This window comes from Sebastes umbrosus, chromosome 18, assembly GCF_015220745.1.
Source record: "Sebastes umbrosus isolate fSebUmb1 chromosome 18, fSebUmb1.pri, whole genome shotgun sequence".
In the NCBI taxonomy this organism is placed as follows: Eukaryota; Metazoa; Chordata; class Actinopteri; order Perciformes; family Sebastidae; genus Sebastes; species Sebastes umbrosus.
The window spans coordinates 4,850,115-4,875,523 of record NC_051286.1 but is presented as its reverse complement, the minus strand read 5'-3'; the positions used below and the strand labels follow the sequence as shown (position 1 = coordinate 4,875,523).

Genomic DNA, 25,409 nt, shown 5'->3' with positions numbered 1-25,409 from the left:
ATTCGTATGTAATCCACGTAATGTGAGCCGGGAAGTATAAGCAAAGTCTGCATAGGTTGGAGGTCAGGGTGGATGCGTGGGTCTAAAGCCCCGACACACCAACCAGACATCAGAGAACCAGCGGCGATGAAGGCCACATGTTGCGTCGCCTCACGTTGCCTGTGTTTTGGCCGATATCCGGAAGACCGAGGACGGCGGATATACAAGCTGTTGTTATGATACGTACATGAAGTGTTTCCATAATGTACAGTATGTGTAGTGTTGACCACTTTGGATTTAATATGTGAGGGTGCAGGTTGTATCCACGTGGACTCTCCGCCGTTTTCTGCTTTGTCGTTTTGGCTCACTGTGGTTTGTTTTGGTTGACGGATACGGAACGGATATGACGTCACGTTACTCAGACTACAACAATAAAAGCGCTAACTTCCTTCTACCTCCGCATAGACTCAAAGGAAGCCAATATATCCAAATATATCATATTTTTCCCACCCCTAATACATTTGTATACCTTTGTCAGTAGTAGTAGTAGTGAGTTATTTCTCTTCATACACATTTGCCTAATAATTAGAGGTCAAAGATTTCATTTCCTACACAGCGTCACAGCCAAATCAATCCCCGGGAAACCCCCTGACTCCTCCAGGGGCATCCCCTTTTGGTTTCCCCTCCGTGCTGACATGTACATGTATGTGTGTCTCTATGGGATAAGTGATGAGATGTGTGAAATATGGCAAGTGGAGCACTCTATTAGGCAGCCTCCCCCCACCCCACTCGCCTCCAGGCGTCCTTCTGCTCCAACATACAGAGAGGCTGAGAGAGAGAGAGACGTCACAGAGGCTGTGATGGTGTGGTGGTGGTGGTGGTGGTGGTGGCGGGCCTCAGTTAGAGGATGCATTGAGGGGTTTCAGATTTAAACAGCCGAGTCTGAGCCAAACACCCACCACCGAAGAAGAAGGAGAGCGGGAACTCCTCCCTGCATCAGCCTCACCTAGCATTAGCCTTGAGAGGAAGGACGAGCTTCCAACTCGGTGTGTGTGTGTGTGTGTGTACATGTGTGAGCTCTGACAGTGGGAAGCTGCAATGTAATTGCTGACACTGTCCAGAGGATTGAATGTAATGAAGGTAGCTGCTTACAGGCTGCTTCATTAGTACAGCCGGGCCCGGGGCACTCCCTGTGTGTGCGTGTGAGCGTGTGTGCGTGTGTGTGTGTGTGTGTGTGGGCATGTAAAACTCGGCATCCTGGGAAATAAGGAGAGTCGAATGGTTCACGGCACGCACACACACATACACACATGTATTATTGCCACCCACCCACTCGCACATTAACAAACACATCAACAAGCATCGGCAGCAGCACATGGAACGTGTTGATTCTAACTTAAATCCATAGAAGCTCATTTCCTCCGTGTGTTTGCTACTTTAGGTATGTCTTTCTGCACCCGATTCCACTGGTAGCAGGCCATTAAATGTGCGTTATCGCTCGCTATAAGCATCACAGATGTGGGTCATTAGGGGCCTCCTACGCCTGCTACGTTGTGAAAGCAAAACTTAAAACCAACACGTTGTAAAACTGCATTTCTGATTTCTTTAGGTTTAGGCAACAAAACCTCTTAGTCAAGTTAAGAGAAAAACATTCTTCGAGTTTTGGCTTAAAATAACTACGATTCGAAAGTGAAACTAAACGCTTGTGAACCATAGACATTAATTTTGCGTTATCAGTGGTTATAAGCCTCATAGATGTGATTCATTAGGGTCCTGCTACACCCATACACTGTATATAAGAAGTGGACGTAGTCACCGTGACGTGAGAGTTCGGCATTTTGGTAGTCGCAATCTTGGTATTTCGTTTTTTTTGCTATATTATTGACAGGTTGCTACCACGGCGTTGTCCGGTCTAGGAGTTGTCCGTGTTTTCGTCTAGCAACTTCAGTGTTTATTCAGTTCATGAAAGTTAAGTGTGACCTTTATGGTCACCTAAAAATGTCTTATACAGCGTTCAGTTGTACTTAGCTCCACCCTCTCGTGTCACTTCTGGTTGCAAGAAACCAAGATGGCCAGACTCTAGGCTTCAAAACGGCGGTCCACAAACCAATGGGTGATGTCACGGTGACTATGTCCACTTCTTATATACAGTCTATTGGTGTAGCAGGGTCCTACTGAGCCTCATCTATGAGGCTTATAACCACTAATAACGCACATTTAATGACCTGACAACAATCTAATCGACTGATCTTTCTCAACAAAGGCTGCCCTTCAGAAAGTATCACTGATATACCAGTGTCAGTAATACTTCCTGCAAAAGGCCTTTTATTTCTTGTGTTGTGGTGTAATAGAGTAAGGGATGTAGGGGCTGCAGCTAACGTGTCCAACACTGAGGCAATCATTTCTTTTTACTTGATAAATATATTCGTTTTTGACATGCTACCTGATGGAGGAGTTGTTGTCACTGTTGACCTTAATTAAGCAGTACAGCAGGAAGTTCCTCGTCCTCAAGGAAGCCACAGCCGGACACGCCCTTTAGCTTAACGCCGCCTGGCGAGCCGCTGCACAGTTTTGGTGCTGCAGGGTTTCCGCTTTGCTTTGTTCCACTGATTTCACGATGATTGTCGGCACAATGTGCTAAAGCCGCAGCTGTGCTGATCGGCCTTTTGTCTTGCCTTTTCCGAAGCATGGCTGGCATGAAATGGGATTTGTGGGCAGGGAGGCTGGGGCTGGTCATGAGGAGGGCAGCCGGTGGACCAGACGATGATGAGGCTGCCATCCTTCGCCACATGGGAACCCTGTGGAGATGCAGTTTAGATTAACTTTCCACTTAGTGAACAATGTGTCACTTGCAATATGGCCGTGTCTCCTGTTCCAGAAATCGGCTTGACAGCTGCACCTCTTGAGACGAGTTTGTCCCAATCAGGGTTGCGGTTGTGCATTTGCCCTGCCCGTCAAACGCGTGACGCTCAACTTAGATCAGAAACCTGCCATTGATTTTTGAATGGCCATCTGCCAGCTTAACCTTGACCTGTAAGACTGAGTGCAGTCACACCGTGACCCTTCACCTCTATCTATCCCTCCCTCTGCCTCTGTTCTTCCCTCTCTTCTCTCCCGCTAGTGAGAGATCACAGAGGGAACATTAAGCTTCCTCTATGAAGACCGATCAATACCTGATCTGATTAGAACTAAGCACATACGTTTCACTACAAACCCTAAAAGCCAACAGATAAAGAGCCCCGTCGCTAATGTTAGCCAGTAGCTATCCATTTCAGAGCCCGACCCTTTCTATCTTTAGTCATATCGAGTAGAGTGGAACGAATGAGCCGAGTGTTTTCCACGCAGATTCACCCAGCTTGTCCAAACTGGAATGAGCAGCTAAGCCGTGGTTGTACTGGTGCAGCCCTGGGTTTCCCTACATCAGCAGCTTGGAAGGATGAAGGAGGAGGAGGAGGAGGAGGAGGAGGAGGAGGAGGAGGGGGAAGCTTCTAACGGGAGGTATCAGAAATGTGCAGCTATATTGATGCCAGTGTAAGCACATTTCTATTGAAATCAATAGAGCTGCTCTCGAGCTCATTTTGGCTTCTAACAAGAGAATGGTACCTGGCTCACTAATGGAGCAGCCACAGATAACACTCACAGAAGGAGCCGAGCTGGGAAATATGCCGGTTAGGTGTGAATTCATTTATTTATTTGTGTGTCTGTCAGCCTGTAATGATCTCATCCTTGTTGTCTTTAACATATGTTGTTGTTCTGAGCTGCTGAATTCTATAAACCAGCCAGATTAAAGGGTCAGTTCACACATAAACATTATCTTCTCACTTACCTCTGGAGGTGTCTGGCCATGCTGACAGTTATGGTTTTATTGGCCCAGATTTTGAGATGTGTGTCTGTGAGATTTCTGCCTCCACACACAGACTCTGGGTTCCCGGTTAACACATGACGCGGATCCAATAAGGCCTGACATTAACAAATCTCTTCTCGTTCCTTTCTATTAGTCAAGAGCGATGTACAAAACATTTAGGTGCATTATATCGACTATAGCTAATTAAAGATAAACTAAAATGAAACTTTGTTTTCTGTTTTATGGTTAAGGTGCTCTCTGCAAGCTGGTGTCTGTTCAAACAAAGAGTGTTTGTGTGTGTAAAGACGTCTCACTCTGTAACAGGACTCCCTGACCATCAGTAGTTTGTGACTTTTTCTTTTTACTTTTAGCACGTACTGCAGCTGCCCTTACAAATTACATACTGTTGCCTGAAGTATACATACAATTGGGACATTGCGCCTTGTACTTTGACCCTTTCGCTCATATACAGTATCTGCTGTGCAGAGGATTGTGGGTCAGAAAAGCATGCTGGCTTGCATACTGTAAAATGTGACCTGATGTAGTAGAACATCCTGGTATTTTTGGTATACTGCATTTGACATTTACTATGTATTGGGACATACTAAATCTTTTTTCTGGCATACTAAATAGTACGTTAGTCTGGGGTATTGGAACGCACAGTGTGTGTTTTTGTAGTTCAACACAAACAACTGATTGGTGACTGTTCTCTCTAAATGAATGATCATGTAACGACAAATACAGGAGAGTCTCTGAGTTAAACATTCATGCTTATCATATCAATATTTTAAGCTTCTCAGCGTAGTGCTTTATGCATTGAGATCTCAATTATTTGGAGCAAGTAGCTCATTAAAAAGTAGTAAGTAGGCTACACCTGTTCTTACAGTGTGTCAGACACATTTCAGAGCTTCTGCTGCTCATCTCATTTTGAGGTTGTAGATATTGTGAACTTTAAAGGAACAGTGTTTCTGTTTCTGCTTTTCTTTTCATTACTGATAATCAACCTGAAACTAAGAATGTTTGTGTTTTCGTTAGCTTAATGAGTCCTTCATATCTACATAGGGAGCGGGTCCTCTTCACGGAGTCCACCATGTTTCTACAGTAGCCCAGAACGGACAAACCAAACTCCGTTAACTTTTCCTGCTTGGGCCAAAGACGATAACGTTCCTCGCCGTTACTTGAAAATGTTGAAAGCTAAATCTATTTTAATTTTTAAATGTTTTTTTTGTTTTGTTGTTGATACTGTGAGAACCACAAGTACAATTTAATTTATCCCGATTGTTATTAGTACAGAAATTGCAGACACATATTTGTAAAGCACCTAGAGGCGAATCTGTATGTTGTGATATTATGTGCTGCCCTTATAAACATTTCCTTCTCTCACCACCGAGAGCTTGTTTAACTATAATGTGTGCATATTAGTCAAAAACTACTTCTATGCTTGTTTCAGAAACTTCAAATGACAACTACTATGGCTTTTATAGTAAACTACATCATGTGAATGGCTTCACTCGTGCACTGCATAAACAGCACATGCACTCACGTGTACCACAGTGCACGTTACGTTTATGTGTGTGTGTGTAAACAGCTGTTGGAAATGCCACGGAGAGCTGGCTTGCCGTGGGCCCTCTCTCTCTCTGCCGTCGAAATGTCATGCTACATGGGGGAAAAAGCAGCGATACCTCATCCGCCCACGGCCACACACCCGCCCAGCCTCCGCATACTACATGCACACTCCTGCCCGGCTATATGCTAATGCCACGCCGAGCCACAGACGCATTCATCACGCCTGTTGTCATTAGAAACAAGCCTCATTATACCGAGCCTGTGATTTATGATTAATATTCACAAAGGGGGTGTGGCGCATCGTCAAGCCCCTCCAATCCATTGATTTCATAACATGGAAGGGGGAAGAAGATGGGGGCTGTTGAGGGGGGAAATGTGTTTGTGGGGGAGGGTGGAGGGGTGATGCTGAAGCTGCGGGGGAACTCCAGTCATGGCGTGGGAAATGAGATGAGGGAGTGTAGGCTGTCATATTCAAGGTGCCTGTATTTCCCCGGCGCTGTAAATTGTCTCTGGAATTTTTTTTTTCTGTGGCTTCATTAGTAAATGTCTTTTCAATATTTATGGGTGTGTTAATAAAACATCAATACGAGAGGTCTTTGTGGAGAGCTGCAGGCTGTTGGGGGGGCTGCGGTCTCGGGGTTGTCACAAAGAGAGGTTCAGGTGTGAGAAGTGACTGAGTGGGCTGACTGGGGTGGATGACGTAGAACAGGACATGTGCTGCATCATGAAGGAGAAGTTCATATCTAGAGTAAAAACATTAGGGTTTTTTGCTTTAATAGTTGGTGATTGTGGGCGTGTTGTATGATGGAGGTGTATTATTGGTTGCTGACTAAGTATGCTGGTGTTGAGGTTCGGCCTCTCATGTTTTATTTATTCCAGATGACAGCAGGAGCACGCCTCTGCAAGGAGCTAGGGTGAACACAGTCAGCACAATCTTTCTTCCTATTTCTACGACTTACGGCTGCAATTAATGATTGAATTCACGATTCTATCAACTCGTTTTTTGATTAACCTTTTCCACTCCACCCCTCGTTTTCATAAACCCATCTTCTTTAGGGGGCGTACAGGGGGTCTTTAGGGGTAGATAGCAGGTCAGCAATAGATGTCACAAAGCTGGAATCCTGAAGATTAATTTGTGGAAGTGTGTATAAGAGCTTAGAACATTATGATAGAAGTACACCATGTCCATCCCCATGCTCTATTATGTCTCATAAGTTGTTGCAGCAATTTTTGGGGTTGTTACACAGATTCGGTGCTAAATGTAAAATTTTTTACCACTTGAGAATTGATAAAAATGATCAATAATCCCTCCAAAATACCACATTAAGACACCAAGACCTTGAGGAACACCATAGAACAAGCCACGCTGTGATTCAGTGTCAAAAACTTTCTACAATCTTTGTGATTTCTGCAAGAGTTGCATTTTTTCTGCGATTGGATGGCGAGCACTTCTGTTGTGTAAACTGCTCAGAAACCCTCTTATTGTCAATCGAGCTAGGAAAGCCATCCATCCTCTGAATGCTCTAGGTCTCTAGTTTGTGGCTGTAAAGTTTCATGAGGCTGTGATTATCCTAGAGGTCACCACAGGTCATTTTATACAGGGAGGTCAAATTTTCAAAAATGGTCTCACTACAATGAAATGGTTACTATGGGGACTAACATCATCACACATGAATACAGTTAGGCTCATTGGATCCACAAGAGTCTCAGCTTTACAGTGATACCCAATTTATGTAATTGCAAAAATATTGACATGGTTGGTACCAATGGATTAGGTTTTCTTGTTTCATATGATACCAGTACCTTCACTCTAGCTCTAAAAGGGAGCCTGCTGCAGCCTCTGGATAAAGGTCAACTGAGGGCGCCAGCACCCTCGAGGAATGGAAGAGGTTAATCAATGAATCATCAGTCTATAAAATGTCAAAACTAGTTCCTGGAACTGGAGGTGATGTCTTAAATTGCTTGTCTTGTCCAACCAACAGACCAAAACCCGAAGATATTCAATTATCAATAATGTAAAACAGAGAAAAGCACGTATGTGGGTGGCCTTGCTCAAGGGCACTGGTCAAAAAGACGAGTCGGTGGTTGTACTGGGTAGTGTTCTGGGTAGTGTTTACATTACATGTGTCCTGAAAAAGACAGCGTTGCTCTCAGTGGAGCAGGGACCTCCTGTGACATTTTTTTTCTTGTTAATTGACTTAAATGATCAATCAATTATTGTGCATTGTTGTCAATTGACTAACTGATTAATTGACTAATCATTTCAGCACTAGTCACATGCACACTCCCTCCCATACATATGGATCCAGAGGCCTATTAAAGCCTGTACTTGTGGGTGTGTGACTTAGAGCCAACTCCACCTATCTAATCAATCGCAATGTGGGCAGAGCTGAGATAAAGATAACACTTATTAATACTGCTGAGGCTCCTGATCAGATACTGTTATCCAGATAACATATCAAGATACAGATTGCTTGTTAATATCAGGTGCAAATTGGGTCTTAATGTCTCTGTCTTATATGTTTTATTTTATCTATATGTCCATTGGTGACCTGTGATGTGTGTCTGCAATATCACTGGGCAATTAATCAAATTTAAATTATGATTTTTTGAACGATTATGAAAACAAGATAATCCACATTGTGCTGCGTTCCGAATCGCAATGACGCTCTCGTTTTGTCTTGTGTTATAAATCCAGTGCACTTCTTTCCTTTGCAGCAGCTCAGTGTGGGAGGATTCCCCTCGTGGGAACTCTCCCCTCCGCGGCTGTATTTCCTGCGTTGTGGGACGCCACGACTGGCTCTAGGTTGCCTTGGAAAGGCCCAGTGTGAAGGTGGCGCTTTACAGCAGCCCTTGCCCGGACCTCGGTACTTAGTCCTCGCTGTGCCCTCTCTCCCTGCAGGGGAGGGATGGAGCTCCCTTCTCCCGGGGCGGACCGTCCTCACTGCAGCGATTTTTGTCGGCAAGACCAATCGTGGAACGCGGACCTCGTCTCGTTTACCATGCTTTGTGGGTGTGGCTTTTTTTTTTTTGCCATGTCATCACCATTCATATCTATACAACTAATGTGTTCATGATTAAGTTGTTTACAAGAGCACAAAGTTCTTCGTAGATCTAGTCTCTTAATTTTGCCATCATCTTGCCCGTATCTTCACTCTAAAACTGAAAAAAATGCTTTAAAACTGAGCTCACTGCAACCTAAAAAATTGCAAGATAAGTTAATGCTTTAAAGTAATTAGTGGCGCTAAAACAAATTTGCGTTAACGCGTTAAGTTTGACATCCCTAATATCTATATAAACCAATATGTTTTTGATTAAATTGTTAAACAGAGCACGAAGTTCTTCAAAGAAGCCCTCAAAGTGCACCAGATTGATGCATTTAACTTAAAAATGTAGACTACAACTTTTTCTTTCTAAATGCATGATGTTTCCAAAGTCAACAAGTAATCGTGTTAAATAATCGTGATCCCAATATTGACCAAAATAATCGTGATTATGATTTCTGCCATAATCGAACAGTCTGCACTGTGAACAGCTAAGAGCCTGGATGGTGAAAGTATATCTGTATGGCGATGAAGAGGGAGGGGCTCCGCAGCACTCAGTTGACCTCTCTCTGGCCTGCATTCTCATCTCCTCCGTCTCCCCTCCTCTCATTCCCCTGTAGCCTCCCCCCCTACCAGTCATTTCCCCATCTTCCCATTTTACCTCTCTCTTTCTCTGGCCTCCCTCTCTTTGCTTTGGGAGTATTCCCACCGCTGCTCTCCTCTCCTCTCCTCTCTGTTCCCCCTCCTCTCATCCAGTATGAATTGCTCTCTTAATCCTGTCCGGGTGAGGCTCCTGCTCATCCTCCCTCAACACCAAATGTCCATCCTCTTCCTCCTCCTCCTTCACTCGCTGCCTCTCCTCTCCGGGGAGACGGCGAGTGGGAGAGAGTTTGGGGATCCGGGGCCAGGGATGGGATGGGCCCTCCCTGCCTGCCTGCCTCCCTGCCTGCCTGGGACACAGCTGTGAAGAACAGAGCTGTCTCTCCCTCTCTGTCTTTCTTTCCCTGCACATCTGGTGCGTGGGGGGACTGGGCCATGTTGTGCTGTGTGTTGTTTTGTCCTTGGCTCAGCGTGGTTTGCCGGATTTTGGCCTGGCTACGCTGGAGTAGGTTTGGATTTGAGATGCGGATCGGCCCACTGCTGTACCCACACGGATGAGCCGGGCTCCTTTGGAGTAGCGAGCGCCAGCTATTAAGCCGATGGAGTAATTATTAGCTGCAGTATTAGCGTGGGCCCCGGTGCCGTTTTTTTTGGGGCCGTAGTGTTCTTCAACGGCTGGCTCGGCACTAGCAGGTGAAGTGTCGCACTCCTTGCATTATGTAACTCCACCCCAATTTAGATCTGACTTCAAATAAATGAAAATCAAGCTGCTGGTTGGCTCCTTTCCCCGCGGATATAAATAGCATTTTCAAATCTTATCTAGAAACAGTGTTGTAGAGGGGAGAGGCTTTGAAATGCAGCCCGACGATTAGGATCCCATTGTTCCGCTCCACACCCCCTCCATTCTCCCGGCTGCTTACAGTAAGCCCGAGGATCTGTGTGTATGTGCCCGAGCGTGCAGCCCCGCACATGTGTATGCGCTCATCTGCATCACAGTGTGATTGAGATAGCGGCTAATGGTAAGATAGCATGTGCATGTGCGTGGTTGTCGTGGGTTTGAGAGTTTGTGAGTAATTGGTGTGTGCGTTGCTGCTGGGTGTGTCTTTGATGATGGATGCTGTGCTTCTGCTGCTTACCCCACTGCTCCTCTCAGAATTAACAAGGTTGCTAAGATACAGTGGGCTTATATTAGATTAGGTTATCTGCTGTTATTGCTGTTACTATATTTTACCCAGCACCGTGAAGCCTTTATTAATTTGGAAATTTACCCTGCCATGGAATGAAGACGCTGGTATTTGTGCACCGCTGCTCCTCTCCTCTCCTCTTCTGGCTAGGAGGGGGTTGTCGTACTGAAAGCCCCCCAGTCAGATGTCTACCCCACCCCATTACAATCTGGAGGCGGGTCCATACCTCTATTCATCATTAAGCCCATTTAATCTGAGGCCGCGGGCCCAGTGTTTCCATTTGACACAGAACAAGCCAGTAAAACAGCAGGCAGGAGGCAGTGATATCACTTTGGTGGAGGCTCATTGGTGTGCAGAGGTGTCGTCCCTCCCACCAGTAGATGTCAGCCCAATCCAGTGTTTGACCTCCCGTAGTAGCTTCTCCGGGGCTGGAGGGCCATTGGCACTGCTGTTAGCGGATAAAGAACAATAGAGATGCCAAAGTGGGCTGTTCAGACGAAGAAGGAGATGCGCTGCGATCCCTCCACTTGTGGATTTGCACATTTTTTTCTGCACATATGTAAATTGTATTCATGTATTATTTTTTGACAAAATGACTTTAGCACTTTTTGTCTAGGGCTGTCAATCGATTCAAATGTTTAATCACGATTAATCGCACATTTTTAATCTGTTCAAAATGTACCTTAAAGGGAGATTTATTAAGTATTTAATACTCTTATCAACATGGGAGTGAACAATATGCTGCTTTATGCGAATGTATGTATATATTTATTATTGGAAATCAATTAACAACACAAAACAATGACAGATATTGATCCAGAAACCCTCACAGGTACTGCATTTAGCATAAAGAAATATGCTCAAATCATAACATGGTAAACTGCAGCCCAACAGGCAACAACAGCTGTCAGTGTGTCAGTGTGCTGACTTGACTATGACTTGCCCCAAACTGCATGTGATTATCATAAAGTGGGCATGTCTGTAAAGGGGAGACTCGTGGGTACCCATAGAACCCATTTTCATTCATATATCTTGAGGTCAGAGGTCAAGGGCCCCCTTTGAAAATGGCCATGACAGTTTTTCCTCGCCAAAATTTAGCACACGTTTGGAGCGTTATTTAACCTCTTTCAAGACAATCTAGTATGACATGGTTTCCAATGGTACCAATGGATTCATCAGGTTTTCTAGTTTCATATGATGCCAGTGTCTTCACTGTAGCTTTAAAACTGAGCCGGCTATGCGATAATATGCGTTAATGTTGCATTAACCTTGACAGTACATTGTATGTAGTCACAGTTACTATGAGGAACTTTCATTTCGTGTTAAACGTGTGTTGATTGCGCTGTGAGCAAAAGCGGTAGTGTTTCCGAGCACCAGAGTCCCTTTAGAAACCTTCTTCATTTTACTGCAGCACGGTCTGACTGACAGTCTGCCCCGTGCGGTCCTGGTTCTGGTTCTCTTGTGCCTCCCTTCCCTCCAGTGGGCCCAGCAATACGGCCTCCAGCAGCAGCGTGGTGTCAGTGTTGGCTCCCAGCGGGGACCAACAGAGCAGCGATGCAAAGCTCTGCTGCTGCGTGCCGCCCCGAAGTATGTTGAAGTATGTTTCTTTTAGGCATTGTCCGACCTAACAACAGTAACTAAGGGTTGACTCAGGATTGGTCCATTGGACATTCATTTCTTTTACTAAAACTTGACATCATATCCACCAGATTACTGTATTATTCTTTTAAGAGCAGCAGGGTGGCCTATAGTGCTGTAATGATGGATAAGCGCTGTCATAATTGGGCTGGAAGCAAACTTTGGCACAAGCAACTTTAGGCGCTCTGTCTTGCTCTGTGATTTGTAGCCCATGTTGTGTAAAACTGCTGATCCATGGCCAGGTGTCCAAGGCTGTGTGTGTATATAGGTCTGTTCATGTACCTGGAAAAAAAGTGTATGAGACTGATGTTGTGGTGTAACATTCGTTTATATACTGTAAGTGTAGAAATGCATACAACAGAGTGCATGTGAGTTGTGTGTTGGATGTGTGTGGGAGGAGACCTGCTATAAGGGAAAACCCCATTAGTGTGGGATGCCAGAGAGATAATGAGTGCTGACTGCTTTATGTGCTGGAAATGATGGAGTGGAACATGGTAGCAGTTTATGAATCCTCTCTGCTAGTGGCTAGCAAATGGCATGCTAGCTAAGCTACTGTATTACAGATGGACAGCACCCTAGCCTGCATGGTAACTGACTGTACTGACTGTAGCTGTGTCCTAATTCCACATAATGTGTTTCGACTAGGAAGTGACTAAATGAAGTGTGCTCAAAAAAGTCAGTATGCGTGTCAAAAAAAGTGTGCTGGTAATGTCCCATAATGCAATGCACAGAGGAGGAGCTACTAACAGCAGTGAATGGTGGTAAAACAACTCCTGGAAGATCTTTGAAATGTCTCTCCCCTCTGTGTGTGTGTTGTATTCCGAGCTTCTCTGTGCTTTGTTGACATAGCCGGTCCGGCCGTTCTTGCCTTTTAGTGCATGTGAGCGTGCCCCGCTGGCTGGCTCACGGCCGCCGCTCTGCACTGCTTTTATACGGCGGTTACAGCTGATACCGCCGTCCCAATGACGACTTTGTGGCGGAAGTGTAGCACCCATCCTCCGATTTCCCCCTCAGGTAAACACTGTTAGCTCTGTCTGTAATATAGCAGGAACACAGAGCTGTTTATTATGATAGTTTTGTTTTAGCCTAATTATTTACTCTTTTTTTTTTTACAACTTTCACTCTCTACTACTCCTGAAAGTTTGAAGTCTCATGGAGTTATGAGTGAAACAGGTAAAGTCTAGTTACTTGAATTCCTGTAACTTTACTAAATGAAGTGAATGAACTTCATGCCAAAGTCCCACCTCTTGACAACAACATACTTTGTGGTTGGAAATTAGATAGGAGCGCTTGCCACAAAATTGTGTCACACGTACATTTTTCCAGTGGTGGAAGAAGTATTCAGATCATGTACTTAAGTAAAAGTAGTAATACGACACTGTGAAAATACTCCACTACAAGTCCTGCATCCAAACCTTTACTTTACAGCAAAATGTACTTAAAGTATGAAAAGCACATTCTGCAGAAAAATGGTCCCTGTCGGTGTGTTACTGTTATGATATATGATGTTTTGGATTAATATTACTGGTGCATTAATGTGTTGCATTTTAAGGTTGTGCTAATTTTAACTCCTTTATATGCTGTTGGGTAGTTTAATATACAGCAATGCATCACATCCTATAAGATCATCGTGTGTTTGTAGCGTCGCTGTCCTGCGAGAACCACATTTCTCAACTGTTTTCAGCTTTGTGACAATACATCTTCCAGCTGATCCAAGAGACTTTTTAAATTGTTTATTCATCTTAAAGCTTCAGTAGGCCAGATTGGAGCAAATGTGATTAAAAAAAAATATTTTTATAAAACGGTCACTATATCCTGACAGTACATGAAACAGGTAACCTGAAAAAAAACATGTGTCTCTGTGTCCTCTGTGTCCTCCGGTGCTCCTAACGGCATCTGCAAGATTTCACAGACCGGAGGAAAGCAAGCAGTCAGAGCTGATCTGAGGTCTGCTGTCCAGCTGCTGTCTATGAGAGCCGGCTGTCAATCACTCTGAACTCCGATCAAACGGTCAAACTAGGCAGCGCTGATCAAATATGAATCAATATTCTGTTACTGTAATGCCTATTTCTCTCCTCAAATGTTTTCAGAAACATCTTGTAGTGCACGGTTTAGCTGGAAAATGAGAAAGTTTGTGACCCGGTAGCCATGTTGAGATTGAGTTGAGATGGCTTGAAGGAACGCCAAGTTCCAGTCACATGACCGGAGCACAGCCAATAGGAACGCTCTCTCTCTCTCTTTGAAATTACCTGTGATTGGTCAAAGTAGATTTCTTTAAAGCCTGAAAACAGAGCCATGAGGAGGTGCAGAAGTCTAGTTTTCTCTCAGAACACTTGAATTACAATATGCTGAAAGGTTATTATGGCATTTTTGCCCAATGATGCCAAAAATATACTGACTACTGCCACAATTATCTGAATCCATAAAGAACATTTCATCCATCAGCTTATCAGAAAAGTTAAAATTCAGAAATCACTAATTTTGAAAAACTGTAATCTTCAAAGTAACTAAAGCTGTCAGACAGTATTACCTTTGAGATGTAGTGGAGTAGTATATTCTGTATATAAGTTGTATAAATTGGAAATTGTTCGAGGAACTTGAACTTTATTAGTAAATGTTCTTGTTTACTTTCCACCACTGCAGCGTTTCTTTTGTCTGATCTTCTCATCTCTGTAAAAGGACAGTGAACGGGCACATGACTTAATTATTTGTATTAATAATAGCACTTGGTTATTTGGTTGTATTCTGCAGACATTCCCATTGGTTTTATACTGTTTTACCTCCAGAAGAGCCAGGACAGGGAAACATGCTATACACACTATTCCCATTCATCTATTCTCCTCTAAGCAATACGTCCTCCTGTGTTTTCCATTCATTTTCACTCTATATTGACATTTCTTCCTCCCTGATCAGTTGTCTTTGGTCTCTTGATGTCGTCCCCTGTGACCCGATCTCTCCTGCTCAGCTGTGGCTCAACGATTAACCCTTTTAAGAGCGTACGTAGAGTGTTTGTGTTTGGGTGTGTGTACGTCTAGATCCCATGTGTGTGAGCGGCGTAATGCTTCTGAAGCACCGGGCCTCCTGCTCTCCTCCCACTGCTGTAGCCTGGGGACATCCACACACACACTCACACACACACAGGTGGAGGCAAACATGAGATGGTAGGAGTCAATACAGACATAGGCACCAGAAAGTAGATATCAAATCAAAAAAATGATTACGCAGAGATGCCCGTATGGATAAATACAGTGTGGTTTTAAGACATCCTCCATCTCAAGCATGTAAAGTCAGTCCTCAAAATCCCAGTTTCTCTTAATTTTTTCTTTATTTGACCTTTATAATTATCATTTTATGTTTTTTTTATTTTATAGCAAGGCACTTTGTGGAATTATTTTTGGAAAGTTCACGATTAGAGCTGCACAATTATTCAAAATTTTATCGAAATCGCAATATGGCCTACTGCAATTTTCAAATCGCAGGAGGCGTAATATTTGTTAAAGGCGATAATGTGTGTCAAAAAACATTTTAAATTAAATATTGTAGTTCTGCAGAGATGTCCTGGCCTACACATCATATTCTAGACTTAAGAAAACATCTTTGTTTGTTTGCAAAAATTAAACCATAATCATTTTAATATGTTTTTCAATGAAAATGTGAATAATGATGTAAAAAATATCATTACCTGTAATATCTCAAATTCATATCCTAATTGCAATGTCAGTCAAAATAATTGCAATTAGATATTTTTCAGTCAAATCGTGCAGTCCTATTCAAGATTATTATTATTCTGAACGTGTTCATTCTTGACCTTGAATAGTTTAACCAAAACAATCAAATCACTGCCTGTCTCCAACGTTTTTCAACCACATCTTATTATTATGATTAGCACACACAAATAAAAGCTAATGTAAAAATTAGGACCGTCAAAGTTAACGTGATAATAATGCGTTTAAACGCAACTAATTTCTTTAACGCATTAACGCAACCTACGATTTTTAGATTGTAGCGAGAACAGTTTTAAAGCTAGAGTGAAGATACTGGCATCATATGAAACTAGTTAAATACTGGCTAAATTTTGGCAAGGAAAAACTGTCGCGGCCATTTTCAAAGGGGTCCCTTGACCTCTGACCTCAAGATGTGTGAATGTAAATGGGTTCTATGGGTACCCACGAGTCTCCTCTTTACAGACATGCCCACTTTATGATAATCACATGCAGTTTGGGGCAAGTCATAGTCAAGTCAGCACACTGACACACTGACAGCTGTTGTTGCCTGTTGGGCTGCAGTTTGCCATGTTATGATTTGAGCATATTGTTTTATGCTAAATGCAGTACCTGTGAGGGTTTCCAAACAATATCTGTCATTGTTTAGTGTTGCTAATTGATTTATAATAATAAATATATAAATACATTTGCATAAAGCAGCATATTTGTCCACTCCCATGTTGATAAGAACAGATAAAAAATGTGCGATTCATTTGTGGATAATCGCGATTAAATAATTTAATCGATTGACAGCCCTAAAATAAATAGACAAAAAGAGAAATAAACTCCCCAGAAACAAAAGAAGGCCTATTGAGTGCAAAAATGTGCTGCTTCTAGTGCAGTCTTTTGGTTGCACTCAATATCATGAATGTCAGGTATGAAAATCGATTGCAGTGGCTTGAATCTAAATTGCATCGCTGAGATATGAGCTTCTGCTTCTCTTTAAATGTTTGACCCCAGAATAACAGGATGATCTACTGGTAACCAGTCTCAGCTGTGACAACTATCTGTCTGACCTTACAGTAGCTGTCTGTCTTCTAGTGGTTGTCCAGCCATGTAGAAGCATTGACCTTTAGCTCGCTGTGTAGCTGTATGAACCACAGGGAATAGCGCCTGCTGGGGTGGGACGAGGTCACTGCATTGCGTCTTCGCCTTGGCCGCGACCTCGGACTAGAGTGGTGTTACTCTCGGAAGGGTAGGAAGCGAAGCTAAGTGGACGTCTGCTGTGATGATGAAGTTTCTTCCTACAATGCGGGTTTTTAGGACGGACACCGGAGACGTTTGGGGGGCAGGCGATGCAGGTTTACCTGGAGAGAAAAGGTGCATGGGCGGAGCTCTGCAGGTGGGAGGGAGCAAACGTCATGAATCCTAGCGCACCTTTTCCCTCCTCCTCTTCCTCCGTCCTCCCTCCCCTCTTCCCCTGTCTTCAGCTCTTGCACAGGATCACATTAATATTCCTTTGAAGCCTGTTTCAACTGCAGCCAGATCCCCCTCTCTTCCACTCTCACTCCTTCTTTCCCCCCTTTTTCCTCCCCTCTCTCTCTCTCTTTCGCTCTCTTGATTCTTTTCCCTGCTATTGTTTTGCAGAAGGGATCGCCTTCCCACCATTTCTACTAAGCGGTGCATCAGGGAGGGGCAGTTTTATTACCTTCGCTCAGGAGTTCCCCCTTTTTGCACACATGTGCACACACACACACACACATATGGAGGGGTGGTGGGTACCGATGCCTTTGACAGAGCGTGTTGATTGGTTCAGAATGGTTGCTGCCTCTTGTAGGAGAGTGGAACGGCTATTTTTAGATCAAGGGGTAGCTGGGAGAGAAAGACTGAGGAGGGCTGTATGTGTGTGTGTGCGTGTGTGTGTGTAAGGAATACTGCAGTCTTGAAGGAAGTTCCCTCTTCACACACACAAACACACACATGCACTTCTGCAGCAGTGCCCCTCTAAAGCCAGGGTGGTGTGTATTCCATGTGCTTGCTCCCCTTTTTCTCTCCTCCCTCCAACCTTTTTTTTCTCTCTCGCTACATCTCCCCTCCTCCTCCTCTTCCTCCTCCTCCTCCTCCCCTCCCGCAGTCTTTCTGTCTCTCTTGTTTCTCCCTCTCTTTCTCTCTTTCTGAGCTGGCTCGGTGTGCAAATGTCAGCACTCTCCCATTTATTTGCCAGAGCCCAGAGCAACGTCCTGCACCCTCTGTTTACCTCCGTCTCCACTGTGCTGCTGCCCCGTCGCCGCGGCTTTTTCTCCTCATCAAAAAAAAGAAATCCTTTTCATCCCCTCAATCTCTCCTTTTTCCCTCCACCATCATCCCCTACATCCTTTCCTTCCATTTTTTTTTTACACCACTCTTGCTTCACCCGTCCGCTCACCCCATCCCTCCGCCCCTCCTCTCGTTCATGGATCATGGCACTTCATTGGAGTAACATCATGACATTTCCAGTCTTGTCTACAACAAGTTTTTTTTTGGATTAAATCCACTGCACCACCACCACCGCCACAACCACCGCCACAACCACCACCACAACCGCCACTACCACCATTGTCGCCCCCCCTCCGGTGCTTCGCTTTGCATCTATTTTAAGACGCGAGCGTGTCCGTTCACGTTTGGCCCCGTCAGATCACGAAACACCTTGTCCCTCTCTTCATCCTCCTCGTCTGTCTCTTTCCGTCTCCTCTCACTTTGTTATCTTTCTTTTCTTTTTTTTTACCCATTTTCTCCTCTCCCCATGTCTCCCTGTCTCGCTCCATCCGTCACTCTATCCGTCTGTGATCACCGTGATGACTCATGTGGCTCGCACCTGCTCTGCAGTCGAGGGTGCTGCCACGCCGAGAGGTTGGAGACGGTGAAGGTGTGGCTTCACGTAGGCTCGGTGTGATCAAAAAGTGAGCGGGGTGAAGGTGGTGTCGGCGTTCGCTTAATTCACATAGTGGCCATATTTGATGCAGAAGACAATGTAGCAGCTACACCAGACATACTTTTTTAGGGCTGAACCGAACCCTTCGACGCTTCGACCGTTGTCATGGTAATCAACCTCCAAATCAGTACTCGAAAGCTTCGTTTTAGTTTTTTATATATAGATATGTAATACTAATGTATAAATTCCAAAATAGCCCATGAAATAAAGAATAATCCCACAACATTATTCACTCAGACGGATATCGCTGCTTGTTATGTGTAGAGGTGTGTGTGTGTACAGTAGTGCTGCAACGGCACCGTCCAGAAGCTTCGAGTGCCTTCGAATATTTCTCACCGAAGCTTCGAAGCCCATAAAATTATATACAGGACAGCCCTATAGTTTTTCTATACAGGTACACCTGCCTTATTACGGCCAAAACTGGCAAGCGTTGCTGCAACAAATGAAAGCGTCCTATCCTCCCTAATTTAGACACAATGGACGAGCCCCGTACTTTAGGGCGAAGGAGGCTAAATAACGCTCCAAAGTTACGCAAAATTATGGCGAGGAAAAACTGGCATGGCCATTTTCAAAGGGGTCCCTTGACCTCTGACCTCAAGATATGTGAATGAAATGGGTTCTATGGGTACCCACGAGTCTCCCATTTACAGTCACGCCCACTTTATGATAATCAGATGCATTTTTTTGCATGCAGTACAAATGTGTTATTTTCGCGTGTTCTAAAATGGTATATTTGAATATTTCTGCATACTGGGGTCCCTAAACAGTCTTGAATTACATAAATTGAGTATCACTTTAAAGCTGAGACTCTTGTGGATCCAATGAGCCCAACTGTATTCATGTGTGATGATGTTAGTCCCCATATTAGACATTTCATTGTAGTGAAACCGTTTTATTGAAACTTGACCTCACTGTATAAAATGACCTGTGGTGACCTCTAGGATAATCACAGCCTCATGAAACGTTACAGCCACAAACTACAGACCTAGAGCATTCAGAGGATGGATGGCTTTCCTTTTTTTAAACTCAGATTTTATACATATGGTGGTGTGTTCTTTATAAAATCTTAATACATCGCCTTGTTTACAGTATCGTATTGTATTGAATCGTAACCCCTGTATCATGATACGTATCGTATCGCCGGATTCTTGCCAATACACATCCCTACTCTACTGTATGTCCAGGTTTTTTTTTTACAGGTGTGAAATGTGGATCAAAATGTAAGAATGAAGCACAGACTTATTCAGAGATGTGAGCGATCGGAGCTTCTTGGATGTTGTTCATCTAGTTTTCATCATCTGATCAAAGAAAGATCACTTTGGTGTGTTTCAACGTTTTCTTCATCTGAAGAACAGTTCAGTCTCCCACCCTGAGTAATCACACGTGGCCAACCATGACACAGTTTAGAAAAATAGTAATTCTTGGTCTTGCAAAGTGAGTAAGTGTGTTGGCATGAGGAAAAAACATTAGCGTGATACATTCTTCCTTGTAATTACTCACATTTATGAGAAAGAATCATTTTCCGTTTGGACGATGCCGGTGATGTAACGATAGCAGTTTGTGCTAAAGCCCTTCGTGCATTTCTACTTAGATTGCTTATCAGTTTGTGTGTCTGTCTCTCTCTCTCTTTGTCTATCCAGTGAGCGACAGCTGTTTTCGGAACCTTGCAGAGGACCGCAGTGGCGTCAACCTCAAAGATCTCATCCATGATCCCTCCCTGTGAGTATTTATTACTTATCATGACAACCTACAGAGATGATGAAAGAAAACACCTTCATGCACACAATCGTTTACTCCAGAGTTAAATCCTTTAACTAACCTTAAATCCACGACACTGAAAACTCTGCGTGTGTGTGTGTGTGTGTGTGTAAGCCGTCTGTTTTTTTTGCAATACTAAAAATATCTCTCCGACACAACATGTCGGGGCTCGGTGTCGCCCTATGGAGGAGAAATTCCCAGCATGCATGGCAACAACAAAAGAGCTGCAGCACTCTTCTGTTTAAGGATGACTCTCAGTAGCTGGAGGAAGTCATTGTTTGTTCAAAGAAGCCAAAGGAGGTGAAATCAACACTCTTGTTTCCATTAACAGGGATGTGATCAGTGACAAAAGAGCACGTAGAAGACACACAGGAAAACAATAATCTCCATCACAGCTGAACTTTACGTGTAACAAACCTGAAAATAATCTTCTTGTGCTAGATGTGCATTAAAGGAATATTTCACCCACAAAACGACCATCTGTAAATCAATTACTCACCCCGTGTCACCTTGAGTTCTCGCATACCCCCACACAGAATTAAACAACAGAGAAAAGTCTTGATGAATTGAAGTAAATGGCAGCTGCGTCTAACAACAGCAAAACTAAATCATCCGTTTACTAACTCTCACACGACTCGTTCTGCAGTACAATCCAAGTCTTATTCATCCAGTCGTATGCTCACTACTTCCTAAACACATGCATCTTCGCTAAAACCTTGGACGAGCGGCGCGCCTGCGCAAGCATGAGACTTGTTTGTGCAGAAGCGTTTTAAAGGTGCAGTGTGTAGGATTTGGCGGCATCTAGCGGTGAGATTGCACATTGCAACCATTCTCCCGTGTGCCAAGCATGTAGAAGAACTACAGCCAGAGTTTGGTTTGTCCGTTCTTGGCTACTGTAGAAACACGGCGGCCGGCTCCGTGAAGAGGACCCGCTCCCTATGCAGATAGAAACGGAAAACATTATTCTTATTATCAGGTGATTATACACTGAAGAAAACATAGTTATTAGTATTATGTTCCATTTCTGCCAATAGATCCCCTCAAAAGCTACACACTGTTCCTTTAAATAGGAAGGATTTAGCAAAGATGCATGTGTTTGGGAAGTAGTGAGCACACGACTGGATAAATGAGACTTGGATTACACTGCACGAGTTTGATAGTGTGAGAGTTTGCAAACGGGTGTTTTGATATAGTTTTTGCTGTTGTTAAATGCGGCCACCATTTACTTCAATTCATCAAGACTTTTCTCTGTCTTTTTGATTCTCCGTTCACCGTGGAGGGATGTGAGAAAACCAAAGTTTTCTACGAGCATTCAAGGTAACACGGGGTGAGTAAATTGATATACAAATGATCATTTTGTGGGTGAAGTATTCCTTTAAAACATTGTTTTTGCACCTTTTCAGCACTGTGTCATTTGGTTTATTTCTACAGCAGGCAACTCAGGTGATGATTATGTGGTTTTCTTCCAGCTCAAGTCATATAAACATAGACATGACAATGAACGTCACTTTTGTAAACAAAGCCAACAATTTACAATTTGTTTTAGAGTGTGGAGGTGATAGAAAAGGGTTAGACTGTCCCCTCTTAGTCGATTGGTTGACTAATTTGTCATTTTGGTCTGAGTCGACTAAGATTTATTTAGTCAATCTGTTCTTTTTTATGTTTTTTTTCATGCTTAATGACTTATTTCTAAGAAACTTTTGAGCACATTTCTGGTAAACACAAGATTTAAAGTGGTGCTTGTGTGTGATTCTTTGTGGAGAAACTCTAGACATTACACCATTGTGTGATTGTTGAACAAAACCATGGGCATCAACAGGCTGCTATATAACAGACTCTAATCCTCTGGAAAGGAACCTGGCTGCAGGAATTTGCTCCCATTCAGCCACTGGAGCATTAGTGAGGTTGGGCGCTGATGTTGGGAGATAAGGAACTGGCTCACAGTCCCAGTTCATCCCAGAGGTGGGATTGGATACGGTTGAGGTCGGGGCTCTGTGAAAGCCAGTGAGGTTCTTCCACACCAAACTGAAAACTACTTCTTCTTTCTCATTGTCACGTTCAAACAGGAAAGTAAAAGGATCCTCCCCAAACTGTTGCCACAAAGTTGGAAGCAAGTCCACATACTTTTCCCCATATAATGTCCACAGCAGAAAAGAGGTGATGTTTTATGTCAGATTTGATGTCACTGAGCGATGTTATCGCTGATCAATAACAGTCTTTTATATCAATGCACATATCACACGTTGCCTTTCACTTCATCCTGCGACTCGAACACCGTGAACTGCGACCCCCCCCCAACATGCAGCCTCAGACACGCTTCTTTAGAGTCGTTCTCCGTGCAGCCATTGATTCGCTGGAGGTCCTCTGTCACAATATCACTGGAGTGTCACCGGTTGCCCCGCTACAGGACCCTGGACTGATCCATGCTTGTCATGTCCTTTACGGTGTGTTTATTTTCAGGCTGATGTGTAATGTGTATGTGTCAAGTGTGTGTGACGCAGAGGGGGAGTGTGTGAGGAGGCCTGTGCCATGTCATGTGCGTCACGCTAGACGGAGTCACGGAGCGCCACAGAGTGATTAAGGATCCATCCATGCTTATTAGTACAGTATGCACACACTAAGGGAACATTTGGAGTAGTTTTGTATTGTTTTTTTTCTGTCCGAACACGCTTTAACCCATGTGTGTGTGTGTTTTTTGTTCACAGTTATGTACTCTATAAGTATATTATGTATTCTTCTGCATAGTTCTGTATAGATTTATTTGCACTCATATTGTGTCTATTTATTTTCCACTCTGTATATACAGTATACATCTTATGTATAACATTGCATACTTTACAAGACAAATATAATGCTACCCAGATTTCATTTTTATCAACAGAATAAGGAGCGTTTTTTAATCTGCAAAGTCAAAAAATATTCGTACTAAACAACATTTTAGACACTAAACCAGCTTGTGTTAACTAAAGCATGATTAACAGATTTAATATTTATGTTTATGCAACTCAAAGCACTTGATCTTGGTTAAATATTGAAAAAGTCAAGGCTGACTTGAAGCACGAGACAGGATGAGTTTACTTTTTATCCTCTAACCGAACTTTAACCCAGTGGCGTCAGAGTCCTGCACTTTGCACACGTACAGTACCTCCCACCCTGATTATTTAGGAGCACCAGTCTGAGGAAGCTTTTGTTGTAAAAGTGTTTTGCAAAAGAAGAATCCTCTTTCTAGCAAGAGTGCAGCAAATATTTAACTCACGAGGTGAAAAATCAAACACTTGGTTGTACTCCATGTCAGTATATAGTGATGATAAAGTCCTAATATCCATCCTCATTTGGATTCATGAGTTACAAACTGACACAAGAAATATAAAAGGTGGATTTATATATGGTAAATGGTAAATGGACTTGCATTTATATAGCGTTTTTCTAGTCTTCCGACCCCTCAAAGCGCTCTACACTACATGTCAGTATTCACCCATTCACACACCGATGGCTATGCCAAAGGGAGCAATTTGGGGTTAAGTGTCTTGCTCAAGGACACATCGACATGTGACCCGGAGCAGCCGGGGATCGAACCACCGACCTTCCGATTGGTGGACAACCTGCTCTACCCTCTGAGCCACAGCCGAAATAATTAAATATTTGGATACAAGTCAAGGCAATGTGTGCATTCATGGCATCCTTTACATTCCCATACAACGAAACTGGATTGTTAATTACATTTCGAGGGAAATTATGTTTTTTTTATACGTTTGTAATGATAGTCCACAGGCGTCCGTGTAGGGAGGATGTCCGGGTGGTGGACGGGTCTAACAAACACAGGACTTTCAACCAGGAGACCGCTGTTTGTGTCACGCATGAAATTAAAAGTCAACGTTCACTTATTTTAATTTACGTCCTTAACTTAATAATGTAACAAACATAGTCATTTTAAGCCGAACCATGATGTTTTTTTAAACAAAATCTAACAAAGTAGTTGTGTTGCGTTTTTATGCCTCCGCGCTGGCCACAGCATTATGTTTTCAGTTTGTCCCTCTGTCCTTATGTACAGACGTCCGTCCAGTCCATTCTTGTGAACGTGATATCTCAGGAACGCCTGGAGGGAATTTCTAATTTAATTCTAGTTCATTTTGTTTCATTTACAAAGTTAACCACGTGTTAAAAAACCTTTTTAAAAGTGCGACCGTAATCTGGGTGAAAATACTTTTCCCTCAAAACGTAATTGAGAATACAGTTTAGTTGTATGGGAACGTAGACAGGGTTTTCCTGAGGGGCTTTGGATTCCACTTTAATGTCACCACTATAATAGTTACAGAGGACTTTTACTGTTTCCAATGGCTAAAATCAATTGATGGAGAAAATGTCCATGGAAGAAAATCGTCTGGTTAATGAGGAAATGTGTGTTGACAGTTGATAAAAGGTTCAGTTGCGGGTAACTTCTTTTGGTTGGCGAGCTTGTTGATGTACTGATGGGTAGCGAGGTCTCCTCTGTGGGGAATGTGACGGTTGGTGGTGTTGCTCAGTGTGGATGCAGAGTTAAGGTCCCTGGATGAAGATGTTGTGAACCAGTTAGCAGAGAGGGTTGATCTTGGATTAAACGGGGAGCTGTTAAACATTTGAACTGGACATTGAGACAGGCAGCCGGCGTTGGCGTCCTCGTCCGCTCCGCTGTGCCGCGGTGACGCTAGCTGATGCAGACGGCGGGCTCTGGGCCGGCTGACCTCCTCTGGCCCCGGAGATCCTCCGTGCCATGTTAATCCACGCCATACCACGAGTCAGCGGCTCCATCAGGTTGACCAGCCGGAACGCTGTGCCCTCAATGTGCCACCGGCGCCGTGACAGAGATGCATAGACAGAGACAGGCAGAGAGAGAGGGAGGGAGGGAGGGAGGGAGGGAGGGAGTATGGGGCCACAGCAGGACACATAGCATAAACTATAATCACACACACACACACATTGGCACATGCAATCAATCAGTCTGCCCAGTTTGGCATTCAGGAGCATCCAGAGGTGTGTCAGGTGGAGAGAAAAATGATATGAGAGAGAGAGAGAGAGAGAGAGAGAGAGAGAGTAGCAGAGGGGGGTGAAACTAATGATACTAGACTCAAGGACACACAGATG

General features: G+C 43.7%; 1 protein-coding gene across 1 annotated transcript in view; it reads left to right on the top strand.

Moving 5' to 3' along the window:
- gphnb (gephyrin b) overlaps window positions 1-25,409 on the top strand; it is a 119,450-nt gene that overhangs the window by 21,089 nt on the left and 72,952 nt on the right. Inside the window, exons 3-4 of the mRNA XM_037750977.1 lie at window positions 20,171-20,249; window positions 21,568-21,615. Of these exons, the coding sequence (XP_037606905.1) occupies window positions 20,171-20,249; window positions 21,568-21,615 (127 nt within the window). The remainder of the gene's footprint in view (window positions 1-20,170; window positions 20,250-21,567; window positions 21,616-25,409) is intronic.